At 37.6% G+C, this 22556-nt stretch overlaps 1 protein-coding gene across 1 annotated transcript in view; it reads left to right on the forward strand.

Annotated features, from left to right (window-relative positions):
* The window catches only part of PTPRM (protein tyrosine phosphatase receptor type M), a 650464-nt gene that overhangs the window by 273818 nt on the left and 354090 nt on the right, over nt 1-22556 (forward strand). Inside the window, exons 4-5 of the mRNA XM_008159881.3 lie at nt 4799-4877; nt 14769-14884. Coding sequence (XP_008158103.2) covers nt 4799-4877; nt 14769-14884 — 195 coding nt within the window. The remainder of the gene's footprint in view (nt 1-4798; nt 4878-14768; nt 14885-22556) is intronic.

The following is a 22556-nucleotide window of genomic DNA, read 5'->3' on the forward strand; positions in this document are numbered from 1 at the left end:
GGATTGAGGGTACAACCTGGACATGTGCCCTGACCAGGAATTGAACCAGCAACCTTTAGGTGCAGGGGATGATGCCCAACCAATTGAGCCACGCCAACCAGGGCTGTGTTGAAACATTTATATACTAAATTATAAACTTGATGAAACAGCTAATAAAACTTGTACTAATAAGTCCTTAATTGAAATTATGAGGAAAGTGCTGGGAAGTGGTGGTTTGAAAATTTCGCTTTGAAAGAAACATTGGCCATTGCTTCAAATTTATAACCTTCTTATGTAAAACACATAAATGTATCATATAAAATTTCATTTTACATATTACATATAAGTATATATCCATGTTTATATGTGTAGACACACACACATAAACATGTCTGTAAAGATTGTTTTCCTATTTTTGTCACTACAATTAGCTGAAAGTTAGCGCTCGAAACTGTCAAGTTCCAGAAATTTACAAAGTTTTTAATGAACTAAAAGGGCAGTCCATTATTCTCTTGGTGTATTAATAATCAGAAGCTATCTTTCTTTGCATCTTGGTGTTTCAGTTGGAGGACTAAGGGGAGCAGAAACAGTTTCAGGAATAAGCATGTGTTTAATTCGTTCAAGGAGGCCTCATTGGAAGTCATCTTGCTGGGACAGCTGGAGAGCTTGTAGCAAAGTCTCTCTTTCTAGTCTAGTAGGGACACTTGGTAAGGCCTTGCTGGGGCATCTGTGAGTTTATACTGACAGGCTGGGAAATTGGGCTGAAGTTCCTGATGGCTGTATCATAGACTTCCCAGTTGGTGTGGTAAGGAGGATGCAGTCCTGTGGTGGAGAGGGGTCACAGCCATGGGAGCTCCTTATTGTTCCCATCTGTCATTTGGCTATTGTTATATTCTGTTCTTTCTCTCTTTTTTCACCAGCTAAAGCTTAAATTGCATAAAATTATTTCATTTTTATGGATCCCCTAGAGCCGTGGTCGGCAAACTGCGGCTCGCGAGCCACATGCAGCTCTTTGGCACCTTGAGTGTGGCTCTTCCACAAAATACCAGGGCCTGGGCGAGTCTATTTTGAAGAAGTGGCGTTAGAAGAAGTTTAAGTTTAAAAAATTTGGCTCTCAAAAGAAATTTCAATCATTGTACTGTTGATATTTGGCTCTGTTGACTAATGAGTTTGCCGACCACTGCCCTAGAGCATGTTAAATATTCTGTAAATATTTGGGAATATTTGCATAATAAGACTTAATCTTTGAGCTTTTAGTGGCGGATGAAAAACAGATTCAGAGGTTTTAAAGTGTCTTTTCTAGGTCTGTAATTTCTTCCTTTCTTTCTTTGGTAAGGTCACGGCCCCATTCTGATTTAAATAAAATATTGTGCATTATATGCACACATGTCAACTTCAAAAATTAATCCACATGATCATGTTTTATATGGACACTATAAAAATTATTCTGCTTTTATGAGAAACTTCAGCCCTTGTAGTTAATAAAGTAAAAATATAATTTTCTATAATGAGAATTTTGATAAGGAAAGGGGTTTTCATTTGTTCTCTTTATATTCTAAGTGCTTATCTGAGTGCCTGGAATGGAGATGACACTTGGGATAGTGAATGAATGAGAGGGAGGGAGGGAAGAATGAAGGGAAGACAGATGAGAGGAAGGAATAATGGATAAAGGTTTTTGGGTTCAACTTTCAAAACACCATTTCATGACCAGAGCGATGCTGTTCTCAGGTCATGGTCATGGACATCAGTCAGTGAAGTGGCCATTCTGACCAGAACAGCTAGCTGGTCCCTGCCCTGCCCACTGTTGCTGTCCCCGGCTAGGTAGGATACGACTGTTTCCAAGGGGCTAGGTAGGATATGACTGTTCCCTTGAGGGCCTTGGGAAGTCTTTTTTCTCTGTTTGCTTTCAATGTTCATCAACTATGTGTCCCCACAATTGTCTTCTTATAGACTAAAAGTAGAGAGATTAATTTGCAGGAATATTCCTGCATCTCTTTCTTCCTGCATATTGTCAGTGAAAAAATAAATAAGTTTATGAACAGGACAAAGTTTTATTTCATTTCTTTTCGACCAATGGGCCTCTTCTCTTCCCCGTGTGGTTTGTATTTCAGTGTGGTGGCACTGTGGCAGTGTCACCTAGTCTAGCAGGTGTATCTGGGATGACTTCTTATCTAGGAGGCCACCTGAGCTTTTCCATTTGAGGCTTTGCTGATTGCTTTCTCCATTTTTGTATCTGTTGCACAAACAAACAGTGCTGGGATTGAAGGGTTTGTTCAGGCAATGTGTACCAGCGAAACCATCTTGATACTTGAAATCAGAAAGATTGGGTTTTAAAGTTATATCTACAATACACTCATGACACATTCTTGACATATTTATTCCTTGAAGGATTTTTGATGAACTAATACATAAAATAATGGTGTGATATTTGCCCAGTGTATGTAACATATTATGTAAATGGTAACTTATCTATATATTTTTAATTTAATTTTTATTGAGTTAGTTGTGGAGTCAGATGCAATAGTAAGAAATAATGCAATGCAAGTTCCTGTGTACACTTTACCCTGTTTCCTCTGATGGTAACATTTTACTAACTTAAAGTGTATATTAACACAACCAGAATATTGACATTGTTAAAATCTACAGAGCTTTTTCAAGTTTCTCATTTTACCCTTACTTATGCATGCATATGTATGTATGTATTTAGTTCTATACAATTGTTTTCAAGTGGTAAAATACAAATAATATAAATTTTATCATCTTAATAATTTTAAGTTGTATTAAATACATGCATACATAATGTTGTGCAACCTTCACCACCATCCATTTCCAAAATGCTTTTTAGTTTTTAAGGCTGAAACTCTATACCACATAAAACAATAACTTCCTATTTCCCCTTCCCCTTAGTTCCTGGCAACCACCATTCTACTTTTCGTCTCTATGTATTGGACTACTCTAGGTGTCTCATTTACATGGGATCATATAGTAATTTCTCTTCTGTGACTTATTTCACTTAGCATAATGTCCTCAAAGTTTAGCCATGTTGTAGCATATCAGAATTTCCTTCCTTTTTAAGACTAATATTCCATTGTAAGTATGCACCATATTTTGCTTATACATTCATTCTTCAGTGGACACTTGGATTGTTCCCATGTTTTATCTATTGTGAATCATGCTGCTATAAACAATATACAATTTTATTACTGAATAGATTTGTATATCCACCACCCTAATGAAGATCTTAACAGTTCTAACATCATGAAGATTGTCCATTTTGGTCTTTGTAACCATACCCATCTCCCTCCTGTGCCTTCTCCATTCTTAACCCTGGCAATCACTAATCTGTCCTTTGCTTCTAAAATTTAGACATTACACAATGTTACATAAATGGGATTATATACTTTGTGATCTTTTGTGATTGTTTTTATCACTCAGCATAATTCTCTAGAGATTCATCCAAGTTGTTGGGTATATCAATAATAAGTTCCTTTTATTGCTGAGTAGTAATCCATCTATGGATGTACCAGTCTGTTTAATCATTTACCACTTGAATGACATATGGACTGTTTCCCGTTTGGGGCTGTTATGAATAAAACTTCTGTAAACATCTGTGTGCAGGTTTTATATAAGTGAAAAATGTCATTTCTCCAAAAAGTGTTTTAAGACATCATCTTCAGCCCCGACTGGTAGTGCAGTTTGTTGGAGGGTCGTCTGTGCACTGGAAGGTCACGGGTTTGATCCCTGGTCAGGTCCCATGGCATTCCCAGTGATACAGATTCCTGCCATGTGTAAATGGAGGTTAAAACAATGTCATATGGATGTTTTTAATAATAGCCTAACAATAGACATTTTAGACATTTGTGGTGAGATATTTGATAACCTTCTAACTGGTCATTTTTTCTTGTTTAGCCTCTATTTCTCTGAAGTGGCTCCACCATGTAAAAAAATGCCATCCATTCTGAGATGCTCAGAACATATTGCCCTTCTTCTCTTGCCTGCTTCTCCCACGATCAGGCAGTGGCTAATGCCCACTGGATTTCACCGCTGTGGCGACCTTTATACATTCTCCTCCGCCATCTGAATTTCAGCAGCACAGCCTTCTCTCTGTGTTCTTAATATGGTGTCTTGTGCACGCTCTTCCCTGTGAGCAGAGCCTCTGTAATCTGGTCACAGCAGACCCTTAAGGCTGTAGGTCCCAGTTCTCCTCTTCGTGGCCATGGCTACATTGGCCTCAGTTTTTGCACATGCCCTGGGAGGAGCCCGACCCTGTTCACACTGTGAGCTCATTCACATTCAGCTGTCAGCTCAAACACCACCTCCTCATGAGAGGCTCTTCGGGTATCTGTACTTTTCTTTCGTAGCACTTACGGTAGCTTTAAAATTTTACTTGTTTAAAACCTAGGGCCCCACATGGTTCAGTCTGGTCATAGAGCCCACTTGAAGGAGTTAACCAGAAAGTATGGTATCTTAAAGCAGTGTGAATCCTAACCTTGCCTCCTGTAGGGTCTTGAAGCCTTTGTCTTCCATATACTGGCTCTTAACATGGCATTCCTTCCTTACCAGGTGAGTTCTTGAGGTAGGGTGCTGTCTGACTGCCCAGTCCCGTTAACCTCCCTGAAAACTGGGTGTGGGTCTTATTTATTTTTCTAATCTTAGAACCTGGAACATTGGCTGAAGATGTTAGGTGCTCCATTAATGTTTGTCAGAATGAATGAATGAATGAATGAATGAGAGTGAAACTACCTACCTCTTTATAGGAGACATTTGGTAAAAATCTGACAAGTTGAGTGAATAATGTAATTTTTTTCTTAATTTCCAGGTGATTTTTGAAGTAATAACTTCTGGACATCAAGGCTACCTCGCTATTGATGAAGTGAAGGTGTTAGGACATCCATGTAGTAAGTTGTCTCAACTTTTAAACATCCGGGTACATTGTTAGGGCGATGTTTACATTACAGATTAAGAGAAGGCACTGAAACCTGGGGAGCAGTAGTCCTGCTGAGGGACTTCCCTGACAAGTCTCTAGCTGCTTCTTTGCCAGCCCAGAAGTCCAAAACATGGATTCCGTGTATAATGCCATCGAATGTATCTGAGTGTCTTTCAAATGAAAATCAGGGATGTCGGTATGCTCACACATCTTTGCAATGATGCTTGGATTTCAATTTTGAAGAGTACTACAAGTTAAACATTGAGAATCTGTGCATTTTGTTTCTAAATCTAGTATGTTTTTGGCATAATTCCAAACAATATAACCCCAAACAGGCCCTGGGATCTGGTGAATATAAGAAATCTACCTAAACCACCTGGGGGCCCTAGAAATGGCCTCTCCTTCATCTTTTATAAATTAGTTCTTTTAAAAAGTCCAATGAAAATAACACACTTTTGTTTTTATCACCCAATATGAACAAACAACTCTTGATTGTCATGTAGGCACCTGAACCCTGTCCTTAATCAATAAAATATTGCCGGTTGCCTGTCCTGTTTCTCCCTCACCTCCCCAGGGGCCCCCAGTAGTGAGCTTGCTGCTGGCCCTCTCCATCTAGAAGGCTTCTAGTCCGCAAGCAGCTGAAACAGATGCAGCTGATTTTAGCAGAAAAGCTTTGTATTGAAAGGGAACTGGGTGGCAAGCAGAATCACTGGGAACATAGGTGATATAGGCCAGTGGTCGGCAAACTCATTAGTCAACAGAGCCAAATATCAACAGTACAACGATTGAAATTTCTTTTGAGAGCCAATTTTTTTAAACTTAAAACTTCTTCTAATGCCACTTCTTCAAAATAGACTCGCCCAGGCCGTGGTATTTTGTGGAAGAGCCACACTCAAGGGGCCAAAGAGCCGCATGTGGCTCGCCAGCCGCAGTTTGCCGACCCCGGATATAGGCTAACATAATGGTCAGGAAAGGAAGGGAGGCTCTGCAGGCACAACCACTGTGACTGCTAAGCCCATGAAGACAGGGGGGCTGCAGCCCTCTCCTCTGCCCCCTAACTTTTGGAGGGCGACCTTTGCCACATGCCTGAACATTCATCCCTGTCTCGGTGCCTTTGCACCCTCAGCCTTCGGCACAAAACCCAGAGTGTGTTTGTCATGGTGGACCAGCTAAATCATGTTCTCATTCTCCCGCGACCATAGGGTGACCTAGAAAAGGAAGCTGTGGCTTCTACAGCTTCTATCAGGGGATCCAGGCCTCAGCTTTTACCAGGAAACATACAGGGGGCATTTCTCAGTCCCAGGAAAGAGATTTGAGAGCTGGGTAACTAGAAAGCTGCAAATGTCTGACTGTGTGTGTGCGTGTGTGTGCATGCATGTGTGCACGCTGTGTTTCTCATAATCATGATGTATTCATAAAAAGTAAGGAAGTACTGTTTGCCTATTTAAATTCTAATGAATGGTATCCAACTGCACAAATTAGTCTGTATTATCCCTCCCCCTTACTCCCCACCTTCCTTGACATTACATTTTTAGGTCAATCTATGATATTCTATCATGTGAATATTTTATTTTTTTATTCTTCTACCAACATTTAGTTTTCCCCCAGTTTTTCTCCATGACAAATATTGCTGCAGTGAACATCCATGTGTGTGTCTCTGGGTGCCCTGTGAGAAAGCAGGGTATGTTCTTGGAAGCAGAATTGCTGGGATGTAGGGTAGAAACAGTTTTAGTTTTTACTACATGCTGTCAAATTGCTATGAAAAGTGCCTGAACCAGTTTATATTCCCACTAGCAATGCATGGAAGTTTTATTTTCCTAATATCCTTGCCCCAAATTGATATTGTCAGACTTTAAATCTTTGGCCAGCTGAGGGATGGAAGCCTGCTTTATTCTTATGGTCCCCGGCATTAAAGAGAAATTGGCTATTCATACATTCCTGGAACTCTGCTGATGGTCCTACCCAAATTCACAAAAGAAAGGTTATATCTACAATGGCATTAGAAATATAAACACTGCTTTATTGCATGGATTGAATAGATCATGAGTTCACTCCCTGTACTAGTTACAGAGAAGCCCTGTGTGGTTGTCACGTGATATGGACATCATGACAGAATCATCCCGGTCCATCCAGAGGGGTTTTGCTCTCTCTGAGATCTTTATCTGGTTACAACGCTGAAGTTCAAGCACAGCAATCATCTTGTTCATTACTAAGGCAGACGTTACTCTTGTAGCGCATTGCATTTGCCTTTTCTTCTGTCAGCGAAACCAGTGAGTGTAAGAAGAATTTCTTTCCTCTTTTTCCTGAAACGGTAGAAAAACGAACAATGCTGTACCTAATTGAAACAACAGGGCCAATTGAGTTGCTCATAATTACCTGAGTTGGAACTTGGCCAAATCCTTGGAGTAATAGCCTCGGGCTTGGAGAACACACATGGACTGTTCTAATGTGCATAGATGTTGCAGCCTCAGATTCACCTCTGACCAGGACGTAAAAATCAGAGGCAGTAATACTGAATGCCTACTATGTGCTGAGTACTTCCTGTTTCTCAGAGCAGATCTTGCCACAGGGCAGATTTTATTGCTGCCCTGGGCGCAGATGCAGTGGCCAAGGCCAAGTTTGCACAGGTCTTTATTTTATTGTATCCTAGGTTCCTTCTACTAGTGTATCTGGCCGCTGACCAACAAAACAGCCCCTCACATTCCACAGGGTTTGAGTCTCTGCCTTCAGTCATATAAGAAGACTTAATACTTTTCCTTCTATCAGAGCCTTCCTGAAATGTGTCTCCTGCAGTTTTATTCATTCCTTCCAAGCCCAGCTGCCTATGGTCAGATAAAGGTGTTTATGGTCTCTCCTTTGGAGAATGCTGGTGCTAATACCTAATTGGCTTTGCAGACTGCTGTTAGGAGACACATTGAAAACAAGGTGAGCTATGGTACAATAGCATTTTGAACTGTAAGCTTTAAGTTATTTTGATGCTAGCCCTTCTGTAATTTTTTCCAAACCTCTAAGTTTATGGGGAAAACATGCAAATAAATATTTAAAAGAATGCAAAAGTTTAGTCATTAAATGGAAATCTTTACAGGTAATATTTTAAGGGGTTTCCTATCAAGATTTATAAATAATTCTCCTTATTTCATATCCAAAACTATGTTTCTCAAAAGATGTAAAACTACTGAACTTTATTGAATTCACTGTAAAGGTTCCTGTTTGGATTCATATAGGTTTATGAGAAAATATTATAACATTTTTTAAAAAGTAGCTATTCTGTTATAAGTATACAGTTGCTCGTATACAGTATAATATTGATTTTAATGTAGTGACAGTCAGATGCAGGATTGGCTGGGAAATGTAGAAATGGCTGTGCAGACAGCAGCTCTCTAGCTTAAGACCATTTCTAAGGAACATAAATAATTTTTGTATTTGGGATGCCCACTAGAAATATATTTTGAATTTGGTTTAATAATTCTAAAAGATGTATTGCAGAATTGTACACCTGAAACCTATATAATTTTATTAGTCAATATCACCCCAATAAATTTAATAAACTTTAAAAAAAACATAATAATATAATAAAAAAGATTGAAAAAATCCTTTGTGTGCCATACATTATATAAAGTGAGTACAAAATGCAAGACTATTCTGTAAGACTATTTTGCAATATAAAATAAGTCGGTAGTTTATTTACATATTTAATAAATGCTGAGTTCAAAATACGGTTCAAAAATAAAAATTTTTACTCATTGATATCCTATAGAATAAAGAGGTAATATGCAAATGGTCATTACGCCATGATGCATAACGACCAACAGCAGGAGGACGGGGCAGTGGGTGGAGAGCTACAGGAGGGCGGGGCAGCGAGCTATTTGTGGCAGAGAGCTATGAGCAGCGGTGGGCTGGGCGGCCAGCTGAGGCAAGAGGCAGCAAGCTACTCATGCAGGAATTCGTGTGCAGGGCTACTAGCATTTGCATACCCACACATTGCTTACCTATTTCCAAATTTAGTTTTTGTTTTGAAGACATTAAACAGTGTGATTAAAATAAGACTAACAGTGAAAAATAAAAATTAGAATTGTTTTATGAATTATGTTCTGTTGAATAAAGATAGATCCATATGCTTTGGTTGAGAGATGCATAGGACTAAAAAATGACATTTCATTTTAAACATGTAGGTACTTAACTTGGATTATTTTTCCCCAAAGGAATATCATTCTTCTTTAGGATACAGGTGACTTATAAAACATACCTGTATATAGTGGTTAACTTATTTTTCTATGATAAGAATGTTGAACCTATTTTTCCACTTGACAAATTATTCCATTAAGATCCATTTTAACTTTCAAGGAAAAAATAAATATTTGTCCTGAAACATGTTAAGAGCAAAGCTTCTTCTATCACAAGAGTTACTTGACTTCTTTGGCTCCATAACCTTATTCATATAATGGAGTAATAACAATAAGGCTTTCCTCACAGGGTAAATGTACACATTATATGAATTATTGTATAATGAAGAACTTAGAGCAGTGCTTAGTACATTCTAAGAGATCAATAAATGTTAGCTGTTTATTATTAATTATTATTATTATTGTTATTATTATACACTACATCTTGACAGGTCCTCTAGAATGAGTTAGCTGCAGATTGTAACCCTAAGTAACTCAACTGATTGAGTTTTTAAGTGGGATAATTTATTAGTGCCATTTAAAAAATTTTAAAGTTTGTAAAATATATTATTTTTCAGTTTTAGAGTAGGCAGTACCAGGCTGTTCTTTTGGTACAAGTTGTTTTTCTTGCTTGTGATAATATGCTAGAGAAATAGAGAGAAACATTGACTGGTTTATTTTGGTTGTTGGGCATGCCTCTAGTTCATTTCAACCTATGCCATTACATCAGAACGTAAATGAAAATAAAAGGGGTTAGCACACAGTCCTCTTTTGTCCCATTTCAGTTTGCACTTTGATCTCACAAATTACTGTTCTCTGATTTTGTTAGTATTTTGATACAGTCTTTGAAAAATCAATAATATGAAACATTTAGAAAAAAATTGCATCTTGGTCAATGATAATTCCTGACTTTGGTAATGAAAGGCTCATTTGAGATAAATTAATACCCCCAAACATCTATTCTTTGAAAAATTGTTTTCTTAGCGACAAGCAACAGAATATGGCAGAGATGAGAAAGTAAGAGAGGTGTACTAAAAAACTGTTTGAAATTCATGGATGATCGTTTTTAGAACTCCTGCAGATTTTAGAAGAAAGCTGGCATAGCATTTTGAAAGGGTATCCAGGAGACAAATGGGCCTATAAATCTGGAGAGAGAGAATTTGTCTTTTTGAATACTGAGATATTGAAATTTTCTACTCTAACGGTGCTCTACCTGGTGTTACAATTAAGGTAGTTTGGCAAGGTTCAGAGCATACAGCTCAGCATGGGATCAAAACTTTTCTGGCTGTAGAACTCTTTTCCTTGGGATCTTTTCCAGCATCCAGTGATAAATCAATTCTTTCAAATAGTAATGAATGTTTTTTAGGCTAAGTACCAGGCATATTGTATGCCTTCCCTATATCATCTTGTTCAATCTTTATCCCAACTCTCTGATATAGTTACTTTTTCTAAATCCCTATTTTACAAATTAAAAAAAAAATCCACTAAGGCATCAGTTTAGGAACTTTTGCTTCTATTCAGAGGTAGTAAGGGGATGAAGTATTGATGCTTGAATACACAAGTGCTAAAATCCAAATTTAAAAATTACCAGTCTGAAAACAGTTGTAGGATATACTGCACTAGACAGGGAGGATCCAGGCATCCTAAAACTTTGGCAAGATTATATAGGTCTTTAATGTTTATTGAAAAAACTTACAAATGCCATTAGTAGAAATTCTGATTTTCATGTTCTTGAAGGAAACTGACCTGGGAAATAGAATCCCACAGTCCCTTTGTCTTATTCATCCCGGCACATGAGTTACTAGCTTCTATTCAGATCAGAAATCCTCTTTCATTTGAAAGGGATAATTTGATTATAAGTGTTCACGCTTAATATGTTTGTTCATTTATTATACATCAAATTATTATTTTTCCTGGCAATCTCTTCTCAACCAAGCAGCCTTGTTTTTTCCAAACCAAAACAGTCTATCTGTTTTCAGAGAAAGGCCCTTCCCAAAATACAATTTGAACAAAGAAATAAATTCCTCAGACCCTGAACCTCTCTGGGCAAGGAATATGCACTGGCACTCTCTGAGAAAGCCATATTGGTGAGATAAAAAACAAAACAATTTTTAAAGGAAATTGATAACTTTCATTCTGTGTGACATATCTTTATTAAGAATGGGGTGAACAAAGAAAGAGTATAACACAATCATATCTTTGGCCTCCAAATTAAAAATGCAAGTTACATCCTAACTGACAACTCCCTGCAGACAGTAAGCATTGGGAGGTTGTGTTGGTAAGTGAGTTTGGCTGTGTCTTTCTCTTGTGGTGTAGGCCGCCATGGTTAGAAACGGGGCCCTTAGGAAGCTGTCTCTCCAGGGCACACTTCCTGTGCATGAACAGACTAAGGGCAGAGCCAGTGACCATCCTGGTATTCAAATTATTTATTATTATTTGCTTAGCTGATAGAGAAGAGTACATATATTTAATTAGCTTATCAAAAAAGTTACAGAAATTGATCCTTAGTATTTTTGAGCAGGTATTGAAGAGAGCCCTTTCATATACCCTGCTCATAGAAATACTACTGTTACATGCTTTAAGGAAAGCAGTTTGGCAATTTGTGTCAAAAGTCTTTTAAAAATGCATACTTTTTGTCTTAGTAATTTGATTTCTAAAATTTTATCCAAAGGAAAAAACAAAAAAGTCTACATGACAATCTAATTATGAAAACTTTTATCTTGGCATTATGTGTAAGAAACTCAAATGTTCAACAGTAAAGTTTTCTATGTCCGTATAATGTATGTCAGAATTTCTCAACCTTGACACGGTTGATATTTTGAGCCTGGTAATTCTTCTCCGTGGGCGCTGTGTTGTGCATTGTAGGATGTTCAACACCATCCCTGGCCTCTGTCCACTAGATACCAGCGGTACGCCTACCTTCCTCACCCTTATTGTGACAACCAAAAATGTCTCCAGACATCGTCCTGGCGGTGGCATTGCCTCTGAGTGGGAATCATTGATGGGTAGTAGGCAGATTTTTAAATAGTTTTAAATGAATATTTTAAAGGGGGAATACTGAATATCTTGTTAAATTTAAAAAAAAAAAGTGAATGGTTGCCACAAAAAAGTAAGATACCAGTAGACCAATTTAGAGGATGTAAAGTTTCTTTAATGGCAAAGGGTTCCTCTGATGGTTCTGTGCAAAGCCAGATATTCCCGAAGGATCTGTCAGAGCAGCCCTGAGTAACACAGCCACCCATAACATGTCCTCAGGAGAGGAGCCTGCCAGGGGCTGGAAGCTTTCCTTTTGTGATTCCAATAGGAATTTAGGAATTTGTTTTACCTTAACCCCTCCCCCCAGGCCCTCCCTATTTTCAGCTTTTCCCAGGATTTGGCTTTTCATCTACCTCCTCACCTAGTGCAAATACATAATCTGTATGAACATTTCTGAATTCACTCTGAGTCTAGATGAATCAAAGTTTCAATTTCCAGCCTCCCTCAAGAGGCCCAAACTTTAGGTCAACGTGCTGTGTGTCTTCTCAACAGGTTAACAAGTTCAGGATGCTTTCCCTTAAACAATTTAAGTGTGCAGAAATGCATACATATTGTAAAAGTTACTTCTTGGAGATAACTTTATATGTGATTTAAAAATTAAGCACTTTATTTTTAATGTTTATTATTGTAACTATTTTCTAAAAGAGAAAAATAATTTAAATCATAATTCTTAGGGAAAATAATTAAATTGATTTTAAATATCTTGGACAGCTTTTAATACATTAGTCCTATTAGTAGGAGGACTACATAAATGAAGCCATTCAGATTCTGGGGGTCTAGGAACGTATGTCCCACAGATGAAGGGCAACTACTGTATATAGGAGAGCGTATGTGATATTGGAAAGGCCTAACAACAAGACAAGAGAGTCCATGGGAAGCTTCATGGAAGAAATAGCATTTGTGAAGGGCCTTGAAAGAACTTAAAATCCCAACAGTCAAATAGGAGCCATTGCCAGTGGGCTGAAGAGCATGGGAAGGGTAGACCAGGGTGGCAAGGCTGGCAGAGGCAGTGTGGCACAGTGGGCCCTGCCTGGGCTTTGGGACTCTGGTTCTGACACTTACTAAGTGCCCACAACTTTCCCACCCCCATCTGTAAAATGGAAAAAAATACCTACTTCATAGGATATTTGTGAGTATTCCATGGGAAAGTTTCTGGCACAGAAATGCTAAAAAAATAAATAAATAAAAATAAAAAGAGGTCACTTTTTTTTTCTATTTTCTAAAAACAATGGGTCTTTCAGTATTGGGGTAACAGAGAATAGGAAAGAAATTTTATTTTGGAACTCTTTACAGAGAGATCTATAAAAGCCATAGAATCATGTTATTCTTGACCACATCTAATTTGATTAATTTGCTGAAAAAATAGTTCATGAGGATTTAAATTAATATATTAGTATGAAAAAGAGTGATCTATAGTTATACCACTTTTTTTTTTTTAAGTTCTTAGGGGTATTTTGAAAGCTAGGCATCAAGGATACATTGTCTAAATTATTAGTGGTCTCCAAATTAGCAATGGGGTTCCCTGTGTGTTGTTGATATTAAAATTCATTTTTTCTTTGTTCTTGGATAGTAACCCACTTCCATTCTTAATTATGTTCTTCACAGGCTAATATTACTGCTAGTTCATCATCTTTGGGTACCCGGTAGTCCGGGACTATTCTTTAAAAGTGTCTAGACATGACCTAAAGACTTGTTTCCCATGAGGGAAAGCTGGCATGGCACAAAAAAGTCATTGTAGTTATTGTCCAGCTTCATCCATACTTCCCAGAAAATACTAGTGTCCTTGTTCTCTTCCTTTTCTACTCCATAACCTCTCCCATTCCCACCCATTTCTACTCTTTCACTCTCTCATTGTGATAAGAAAATTTTTCCTAAAAGTAAAAGTTATCATAAAATATAATTCCTGACCTAACCTTCCATTTTTTGACACATGTTTTCAGTGTGCTGTGGAAATTGGTGTGTACATCTCAGATCAAATAGAATTATCCTTTTTTAAAACAGCTGTCCCCTATGGACAGTGAATGTTATGAGACTTAATGCCATTTAGCGTTTGGAATTGTTCTTTCTTCTTGAATTGGAAATAAGAATCAGCAAAAATTACCATGCTATGGCGTCCCAGCATAATTTCAGAGTCTGTCTATAGGGACAGTATTTTTGGTAACAGGGAAATATTATACAGGCAATACTGCATACCAATTAGTTGTATTAAAATATATATTATGCACAGCTCTGACTTGGCTTAAAAAGTTTCCTTGACAACATCATTTAACTTCTTACTGTTCTTTTCATGTTGCTAGTATAAATATCTAATATGTTTCTGTTCAAAACATCAATTAGGCTTCAGTATAAGCTTTATTAATACAGATCTGTTATTACAAGAAGACTGCTGAGCTGTGATAATTTGCACAGCAGGAACAATAAAATATCTTCTTTCTGTTTGGTTCTATCCCAAAACATTTGGCTTTTTAATTTTTTTAACAGAGCCTTCCAGGATCTCTTTTACAATTACAATGAAATCTTTATAGTTCTGATAAGCAAAAGCATTGTTTTCTTCAAGGGTAAACAATGGGAAGGCCCAAATTACAGACAGATTAAAAAATACACATACTAGTATTAATTCTAGATCCCCACTTTAAATATCTTTCATTGTTTTCTCCATGTAGCCAGAACCCCCCACTTCCTGCGGATTCAGAATGTGGAAGTGAATGCCGGCCAGTTTGCCACTTTCCAGTGCAGTGCCATCGGCAGGACCATGGCAGGGGACAGGCTCTGGTTGCAGGTACAGTAACTCATTTCACCAATTCATTGAAAGTCCAGTGGGAAGAAGACCTGCCCGCTGGGGAGGGGCCCAGAGAACTGGATCAGTGCCAGGTCCTAATGGAAGATGGATGGTGTGGGGAGTTTTCCGGTTCCTTTCCTTCTCACTAAGTGGCCAGAATATTAAGAGTTCTAGATACGCTAATTATCGTTTGTCACAGACCTTGTTTTGAATTTGTTTTCCCCCATTTACTTGTGCTTAGCCATCTTGTTTTGAAGAGCTGATTGTCAAATTACTTTAAGAGCATTATATTAAAGTACAAATAGTACCCTTTTCCTACTTTTCCTCTAGAGAAAAATCCAAAAATTGTCTATCCCCTCCTTTCCCCTCCCCTCTGCCCCTCTCTCTCTCACAGGCGTGCGCGTGCGCACGTGCACACACACATTTATAGGCCTTGTTGTAATGTGAATTTAGACAGCAATAAGCCCAAACTTAGAAAACATTAATAACACATCTTTTACCTTTAAGAATTTCAAGTAGACATTTTCCAGGATAATCATAATTTGTGTGTTTTATAATCCTCAAATTTCTCTGTGTATTTTGCATGGCAAATTGTTTCAAGGGTAGATCCATGGACTCAGTAATTCTGACAGAATGAGTGACCTGTCCCCCTCCAACCACAGTGTTACCCACTTTAGGTGTCATTTACCCTCCCATGCAATTCTCTCATTTCATTCTTTCTCTTCCTTTCAAACTTGATGTGCAGGCTGCTCATTCTTCACTTTGTGTAGTGCTGACTTTCCCCCTTTCCTTTTTGGCTAATTATTTACTTACTAGAGGCCTGATGCACAAAATTCGTGCAAGAGTAGGCCTTCGCAGCCCCGGCTGCCTCGGCCCTCCCAGTCCCGGCTTCGTCCTGAAGGTCGTCCGGAAGGTCCTCCAGATAGTCGTTCCACTGTTCAGCCGCTCGGTCCATTTGCATATTATGCTTTTTATTATTATAGATCGGTGTTTGCTACTGGGCTGCTTCATGCTCTAAGCCCTCTGTGTTCTATTCCTATTCACCTTGGTTTCTACTTCCTGCAAACTGACTTTTCCTCTGTGCACATCACCTCTCCAGCTTCTATTATACCTCTTCTGCACTGTAATAATGATTGTGATGTGTTCCATTTGCATGTCACTCTATAATTTTCAATCCCTTATCCCTTTTAATCATCACAACTGCAGTAAATGGCCATTTATAATCCTCCATTTCTGGGGGAAATGGAAGATAGCCAAATGTGCTATCCAAGATTAGTCAATAATGTGTTAACAAATGGGGAATACATTCTGGAGGAATCTTCTTAAGTATAGCTGGGTCCTCTGGACAATTCCTCACCCTTGTACACTTGATGTCACTCTCTTTTCTCATATCCTTCTGTCCCTGTTAGTGTCCCCTGGCCGGGAAGGAGGAATGTGGATAGAGGACTGAAATTGTATCTACCAAATTCATCTTTACTGTTTCCTTTTCTCTAAAAGTTGTACAATCATTATTTTAAAAGCTTTTGCAGTGTGTGAAAACTGTGCCTGACCCTGTTCTTCAGTATTTGACCTTTTCCTTTTTATCCCACTTTCCAGTTATCTTAGATTCTTGATGTTAGTGATTGAGAATTATTTTCTTAGTGGTTGTTTAGTATTAAATTCTGTCAAGATTAGCTATTTATGGTAATAGATGAGACATTTTTAATTGGCATTTTTCACAATGCATTAATGACCGTTTAAAAATGAAAATATCCTTGTCATCTTTGATTTATCTCTAGAAATCTTAATTTTTATGGAATTTTCTTCTGATATCTATATTAATGTTACTTGAGAGAATACAATATAAAGTCTAAACTCTCGCCTCAGCAGAGTCTTATATATTCCCAAGAATTTACATGCAAGTTGAGGGATTCAATTTGTTCTTTTTGCAAACTGGACTTGGGATGCTCATGCTTAAACTTGAGCATTTCCTTGGGGATTGGAGATTTTCAACTATTACAAAGTAGGGGGTTGTTTTAAAGAGAATCTCTCATGTTGTAGGGAGAAAGCTAGCTGCTATTTAAAAAAAAAAAGGCGGGGGGTCTTAGTGCAGAATTCTCAACCCTGGTTCCACTACTCCACATGGTGAAGTTTGTTTGTATTTCTTTGTTTTTGTTTGTTTGTTTATGCCTGGTCTGCCAGGATTCTGATTTAATTTGGTCTGTGGTAGGACCTGCCTTCAATATTTTGTTAAAGATCTCCCAGGTTATTCCAGTGTGTGCCCAGGGTTGACAATCACTAGTCTGAAGCAAAGTGCAACACGTGTTCGAAGTTGGAAAGGAAAAGGTAGCGTAAATTATAACTGGCACCTGTATCCCTTTCTGACCCTAATGATGAATTTCTCATGTACAGGGTCTCCCCTGCTTTTGTTCTATATGTTGTTGTCTATTGCCCAATCCTTCCTTGCCCTTGTTATCATCAGTGACTGCTGATTGCCTGCAGATTTCCACATGATTGTGTCCAGAAAGGGGTGACAAAGATAGAACTGTTGTAGCTTTGAAATTCTGAGTGAAACTTAGTTTGTCCTGGACTCAGTGTACTATTTGGTTTGTGAATCTTTGCGATGTTAGAATAATTTTACTGTTAAATGACTTATTTCCTGTGGTAAGATAGGCATTTTGTGGTGAGATGTTTATTTTTTAATAGCTGATGAAATGAGACAGTGCCCTTCGCTTGCAATCATGGTTTCTAATAACCTGTACGTGAGGAGTGGCATCCAGTAGTCATGAAGATTTGCAGCAGGTGATGGTCTCACAGAGCCCTCCTGCCCTCCCGGTGCTGTGCCCCAGTCCTTTGCCCAGACCATTCTCTAGCTGTTGTGGAGAGAAGCAAACCTGGAATCATGGACCAGGTCTGTGTAGTCTATAGATATGACTATGGACATTTCTTCCTTATTACACTAATGCCATTAACAGTTTAACAAAATGCTTTCCTGCATATAAACTCACTTATATCCTGAAAAAAATTCTCAGATGCAGGGGAAAATTGAATACAAAATTTTTTTTCAGTCATTTTATAATTTGAATCTTTCCAATAGTAAGTCAAGATTTAGAAATTAATCATGCATCTTTATTTGGGGAACATCAATGTTTTTGGGTATCACCATTTGCAATAATTTGTGTTACTTGTGCTACCATCCTTGAGTTCTGCCATAGGCATTTTGCATAGAGTTTCATGGATGTATCGCATGGTCTTAAACTTCTTTTGTAGATGAGGGGGTTGAGGGGCAGGATTGTCTGAGGTCACAAAGGTAAATGGCAGACCTTGGAACAGTACATCTCTGTGTCTTACTTTTACTTTGCTACTGATTAATTACACTCCACTATGCTGTCTTCTCATACCCCAATGCAAGGTGAATAGGCCATATTCACTTACCACTTTATTACTAGAATTTGAATGTGACCGACATTCCATGATTAACATCAAGGAGCCACCTTGACAAAATTAAAAAGCCCATATGTATTTCATGTACATATTGATCCACACCTAAGAAAAATGGTCAGTGGTTTGATTGTTTTAAAATAGAGATTAAATATGATCACTGTCAGAGTCTTTCACAAAAATATAACACAAATAAATCTGATGGTGACACTAATGAAGAAATTTTTATGGTGAACAGATGCGGCCAATCTGCTTACATTTTCTTTGTTATATCTATGGGCCACACAGGTTATTGCCAAACTGGAATCAGTATTTGTAGAATTCAGAACAACAGAATAAAACACAGTACATGAACATCTATTATTATAGCTGCAAAGTACTTAAAACACCTTGCAGACAATTACAGTAGGAAGACAGTATCCATAAAACTATTTTTATAGCACAAAACTGATGTGCAGTGGATTTGTTGAAGATACTTGCTATATGCTATCAGATATGGCAGTCTATGCATACAATATTGATGTAACCATGGGAGATAGTAAAATGAAATGTACTTGCAAAATCATTCAAGCACCCAAAACATGACCATATTTCTTGTTATTATCAACTTTCTAATCACTTGTGAAGCTTATATATATACATATATATATGTGTGTGTGTATATATATATATATATATATATATACTATATATATATTGCTGAAAAGAGAAAAATGGAATTTTAGATGTTCTTTTTTATACTTATAATTTGCTGATGTACAATTTCTTAGTTTATATATTTTTATGCAGTCCTTGACTCTTTATGATTATATTAAGTTGCTATGTTCTTTCTTAAGTATTTAAATCTTATTTTCCTACATATGCTTTCTTTCACTGAGAATTAATATTTATAATACCTATTTCAGCATTTTAATAAATAAAGATGATCACCAAAGACAGTGCTGATGTCTGTAAATCCGCAGCCTGTGCACATTCTTTTCCAGGAAACACAGGCACCTCTGCCTTTTCTTCTGTATCTGTCCAGTGTGGGCATTTTTTATAACTTCTGCTATTTAATTCGTTTCTCATACATTAAAGAGGCTCCTCTGTTTTTCACTCTTCTTAGTGTCTTAGCTTGGGCTGCTAAAACAAACTCCCATAAACTGGTGGCTTAAACAGCTGGCATTTATATCTCACAGTTCTGGAGAGTTTAAGTGCAAGATCAGGGTGCCAGCATGCATGCAGGATTCTTAGTGAGGGCCACTCCCTGGATGGAAGATAGCCTTATTCTCGCTGTATCCTTACACACACACACACACACACACACACACACACACACACACACACAGAGAGAGAGAGAGAGAGAGAGAGAGAGAGAGAGAGAGAGAGAGAGAGAGACTTGTCATGCCCATATAAAGGCACTAATCCCATCATGATAGGGGCCCCATTCTCATGACTTCATCTAAACCTAATTATCTTCCAAAGGCCCAACCTCCACTGTGATCATATTGAGGATTAGGTTTCACCATATGAATCTTGGGGGGACACAAATATTCGGTCTACAGCCTTCAGCTACAACATCAAACTCAGAAGTGAGTGGGACATGAAAGTGGTTCAGCCTCCAGAACAATGGCAGAAAGCAAGGAGGCAGTGGAGATGGGAGCCTTTTCAACAGAAGATGAATGGCCTCTTTCCTCAAGCCAGGGATTTACCTGTGCATGTTGGGTTAAGGAAACCTTGAAAATAATCATTTTCTCTTGACAGATCTTAGGGGCCCCTATCATTATTAAATGGCTTACTTTTTAGAATCACAAAATTATATAACACCTGAATTTAACGGAACAGGCTTTCCATTAAATACTTCATTTGATTAATGAGGAAAGAGAAGCCCAGAAAATGTTAGAAACTTTAACACAGTCATATATTATATATTAATCATGATACGTATTTGCTAGTTAACATCAATTATAAGTATAAATATTTTTTATTATTTACAAATTAGTAAATTTTGTCACTTGGACATTTTTCTTCATTGCTCAATCTTATATTTCAAGTAAAATTGGCCTTTGAACCAAATATTCTTAGATTTATTGTGAAAATATCTTTATTAACTTCAGAATCTTCATAGCACAATATATTTGACTTTTTCTCTTTTAGAGATAGGTTGGTATTTATTAGAAGTAAGGCATCAGAGTAGTATTTCAAAATGATGTCATAACATGCATCAATTTGTAGGAGTAGAAAAGAAAACTGGGTGGCATTACTATGAAGTACTCATTAAAAATGATAGTTGCAACATAGCATCTAGAATAATACCTGTCACATAACGTGTACTCAGTAAATACCAGCTCATAGCACTTGGCTTACTGACTTCCTGAAAAAATCATGTGTCTCTCCTCCAGGTGAATCTCAAAGGTCCATATTTGACCAGGAAAACAGGCATAAGAAACAGGCACAAACTCTGTCTGACTTTCTGGGGCACTTGTTTTGGGTTCATTTCCAGAGGAATGGTCTTTGAGGAGAGAGGGCCATATAGAATGTAGTGGTACTTCCTGCTATTTCAGAATATAGGGCAAATATCATTCAAAGTTGGAGTAATTTTAGAGCAAATGGGTTCAATAATATACCATCTTTCCTTTTTATGTACCCTTTTCCTAGGCACTTTCATTCTCTATTATAAAAGTTTGTTCTCTAATTCCCCTTCTAAAAAATTTTCTTGCCATAGGACCTCAGTTAAGTGTAATAGCAATAAACATCTATTAAGGATAATTTGAGTTCTCACCATGACAACAGATCTTTGTCACAGTAATTGATGAATGAAACCTACCCCACTCATTTTTTTTTTGTATGACATGTAATTCAATATGAGCTCTTAATTTTAGACGCTTCTTTTTCTAAAAATAATATTCACTTGGGATCAAAACATTTTAGTTGTTGGCCCAGAGATATTTTTTTGAGAGTTTGATATATAAATCCACTTAACTGAATATAAGCTACCCAATTGTGAAAAAAGTATTTTCACCAGCCTAATAGATTTCTCTCATTCCTTTTCTGACCTCAGATCATTGTGGACCTGTTTTTGAGAGAAAAGGAAAATCTTGAGATTTTTGTAACTTAAAATTATTCTCATAAGAATAGCTACTCTGACCTATAGGATTTTGCTAAAAAAATGAATAAATTATAAATTGAATTAAGACCATTTGCATTACTAACTTCAACAGATATGTTTGAAATAAAATAATTACAATTCCATTTACTGGACACCACTGTGTGCTAGGTGCCCTGATAGGCTATGTTCAGGCTTCTTTCTCCCTCCTTTCCCCACCCCCCCCAACCCGGACTGATCCCTAGGAGAACTCTCTTTCTTAATTGACCATTTATAGAAGAAATTTAGGCTCAGGAAGTTTCAGTCATTTTTTCCCCCCTGTGGCCCATTGCTAGTAACGGGAGCTGGGATTTGAACCAGGCCATGCAAGTCCAGAATCTACATTCTTGACCATACTGCCTCTTGCATAGTACAAAGACACAAGTATTTCCTAATGGATTCATAAGCATCATGTAGTGATTGATTTAAGTGATACCTTTTACCAGAATTTAAAGTTATATTCACATGTGTGGAATTTTGCCTTGACTTTTGTGTTAAGGGGTGTATACATTTGGTCAACTTTTCTTGGTGGCTTTTAGTTTCATTTATAGATAATCGGGTAAAAAGTTACAACTGTATATGAGAACAATTTTGCTATCCTATACAATAAAAGGCTAATATGCAAATTGTCCCCTCAACTGGGAGTTTGACCAGGAGGCAGGGCTGGCCCAACAACCGCCCTCAGCCCCTCCCCCCAGCCGGCCCCACCCCCAATTGAGAGGCGGGAATAGGGGGGCAGCCATTCAACTTCCCGCATCCCCTCCCATGGCCGGACCCCACCCATGCATGAATTCATGTACTGGGCCTCTAGTTCCAAATAAAAGCCTTAAAGTTATTTGAAAAGAAATAAAATTACAGTTCCCTGAGCAAGCTTAACTTGGATATTTTATACCATATATATTAAAGCATAAATTTAACATCACTTACCTTCATAGAAAATATCAACAATGCATAAAAAGGATTGTCTCCGGTGCTATAGGAACCATTTGCTCCTTAAAGTTATGAGTTGTTGAAATCTCATCCATTATTGTTCATATATATGATACAATATTGAGCATTCAGACTGAAAACATCAAAGCCTTATTATGTGTTTTAATTTAGTGTGATTTTGGGTTACCTTAATATGAA

Source organism: Eptesicus fuscus, chromosome 12 (assembly GCF_027574615.1).
Source record: "Eptesicus fuscus isolate TK198812 chromosome 12, DD_ASM_mEF_20220401, whole genome shotgun sequence".
Taxonomy (NCBI): Eukaryota; Metazoa; Chordata; class Mammalia; order Chiroptera; family Vespertilionidae; genus Eptesicus; species Eptesicus fuscus.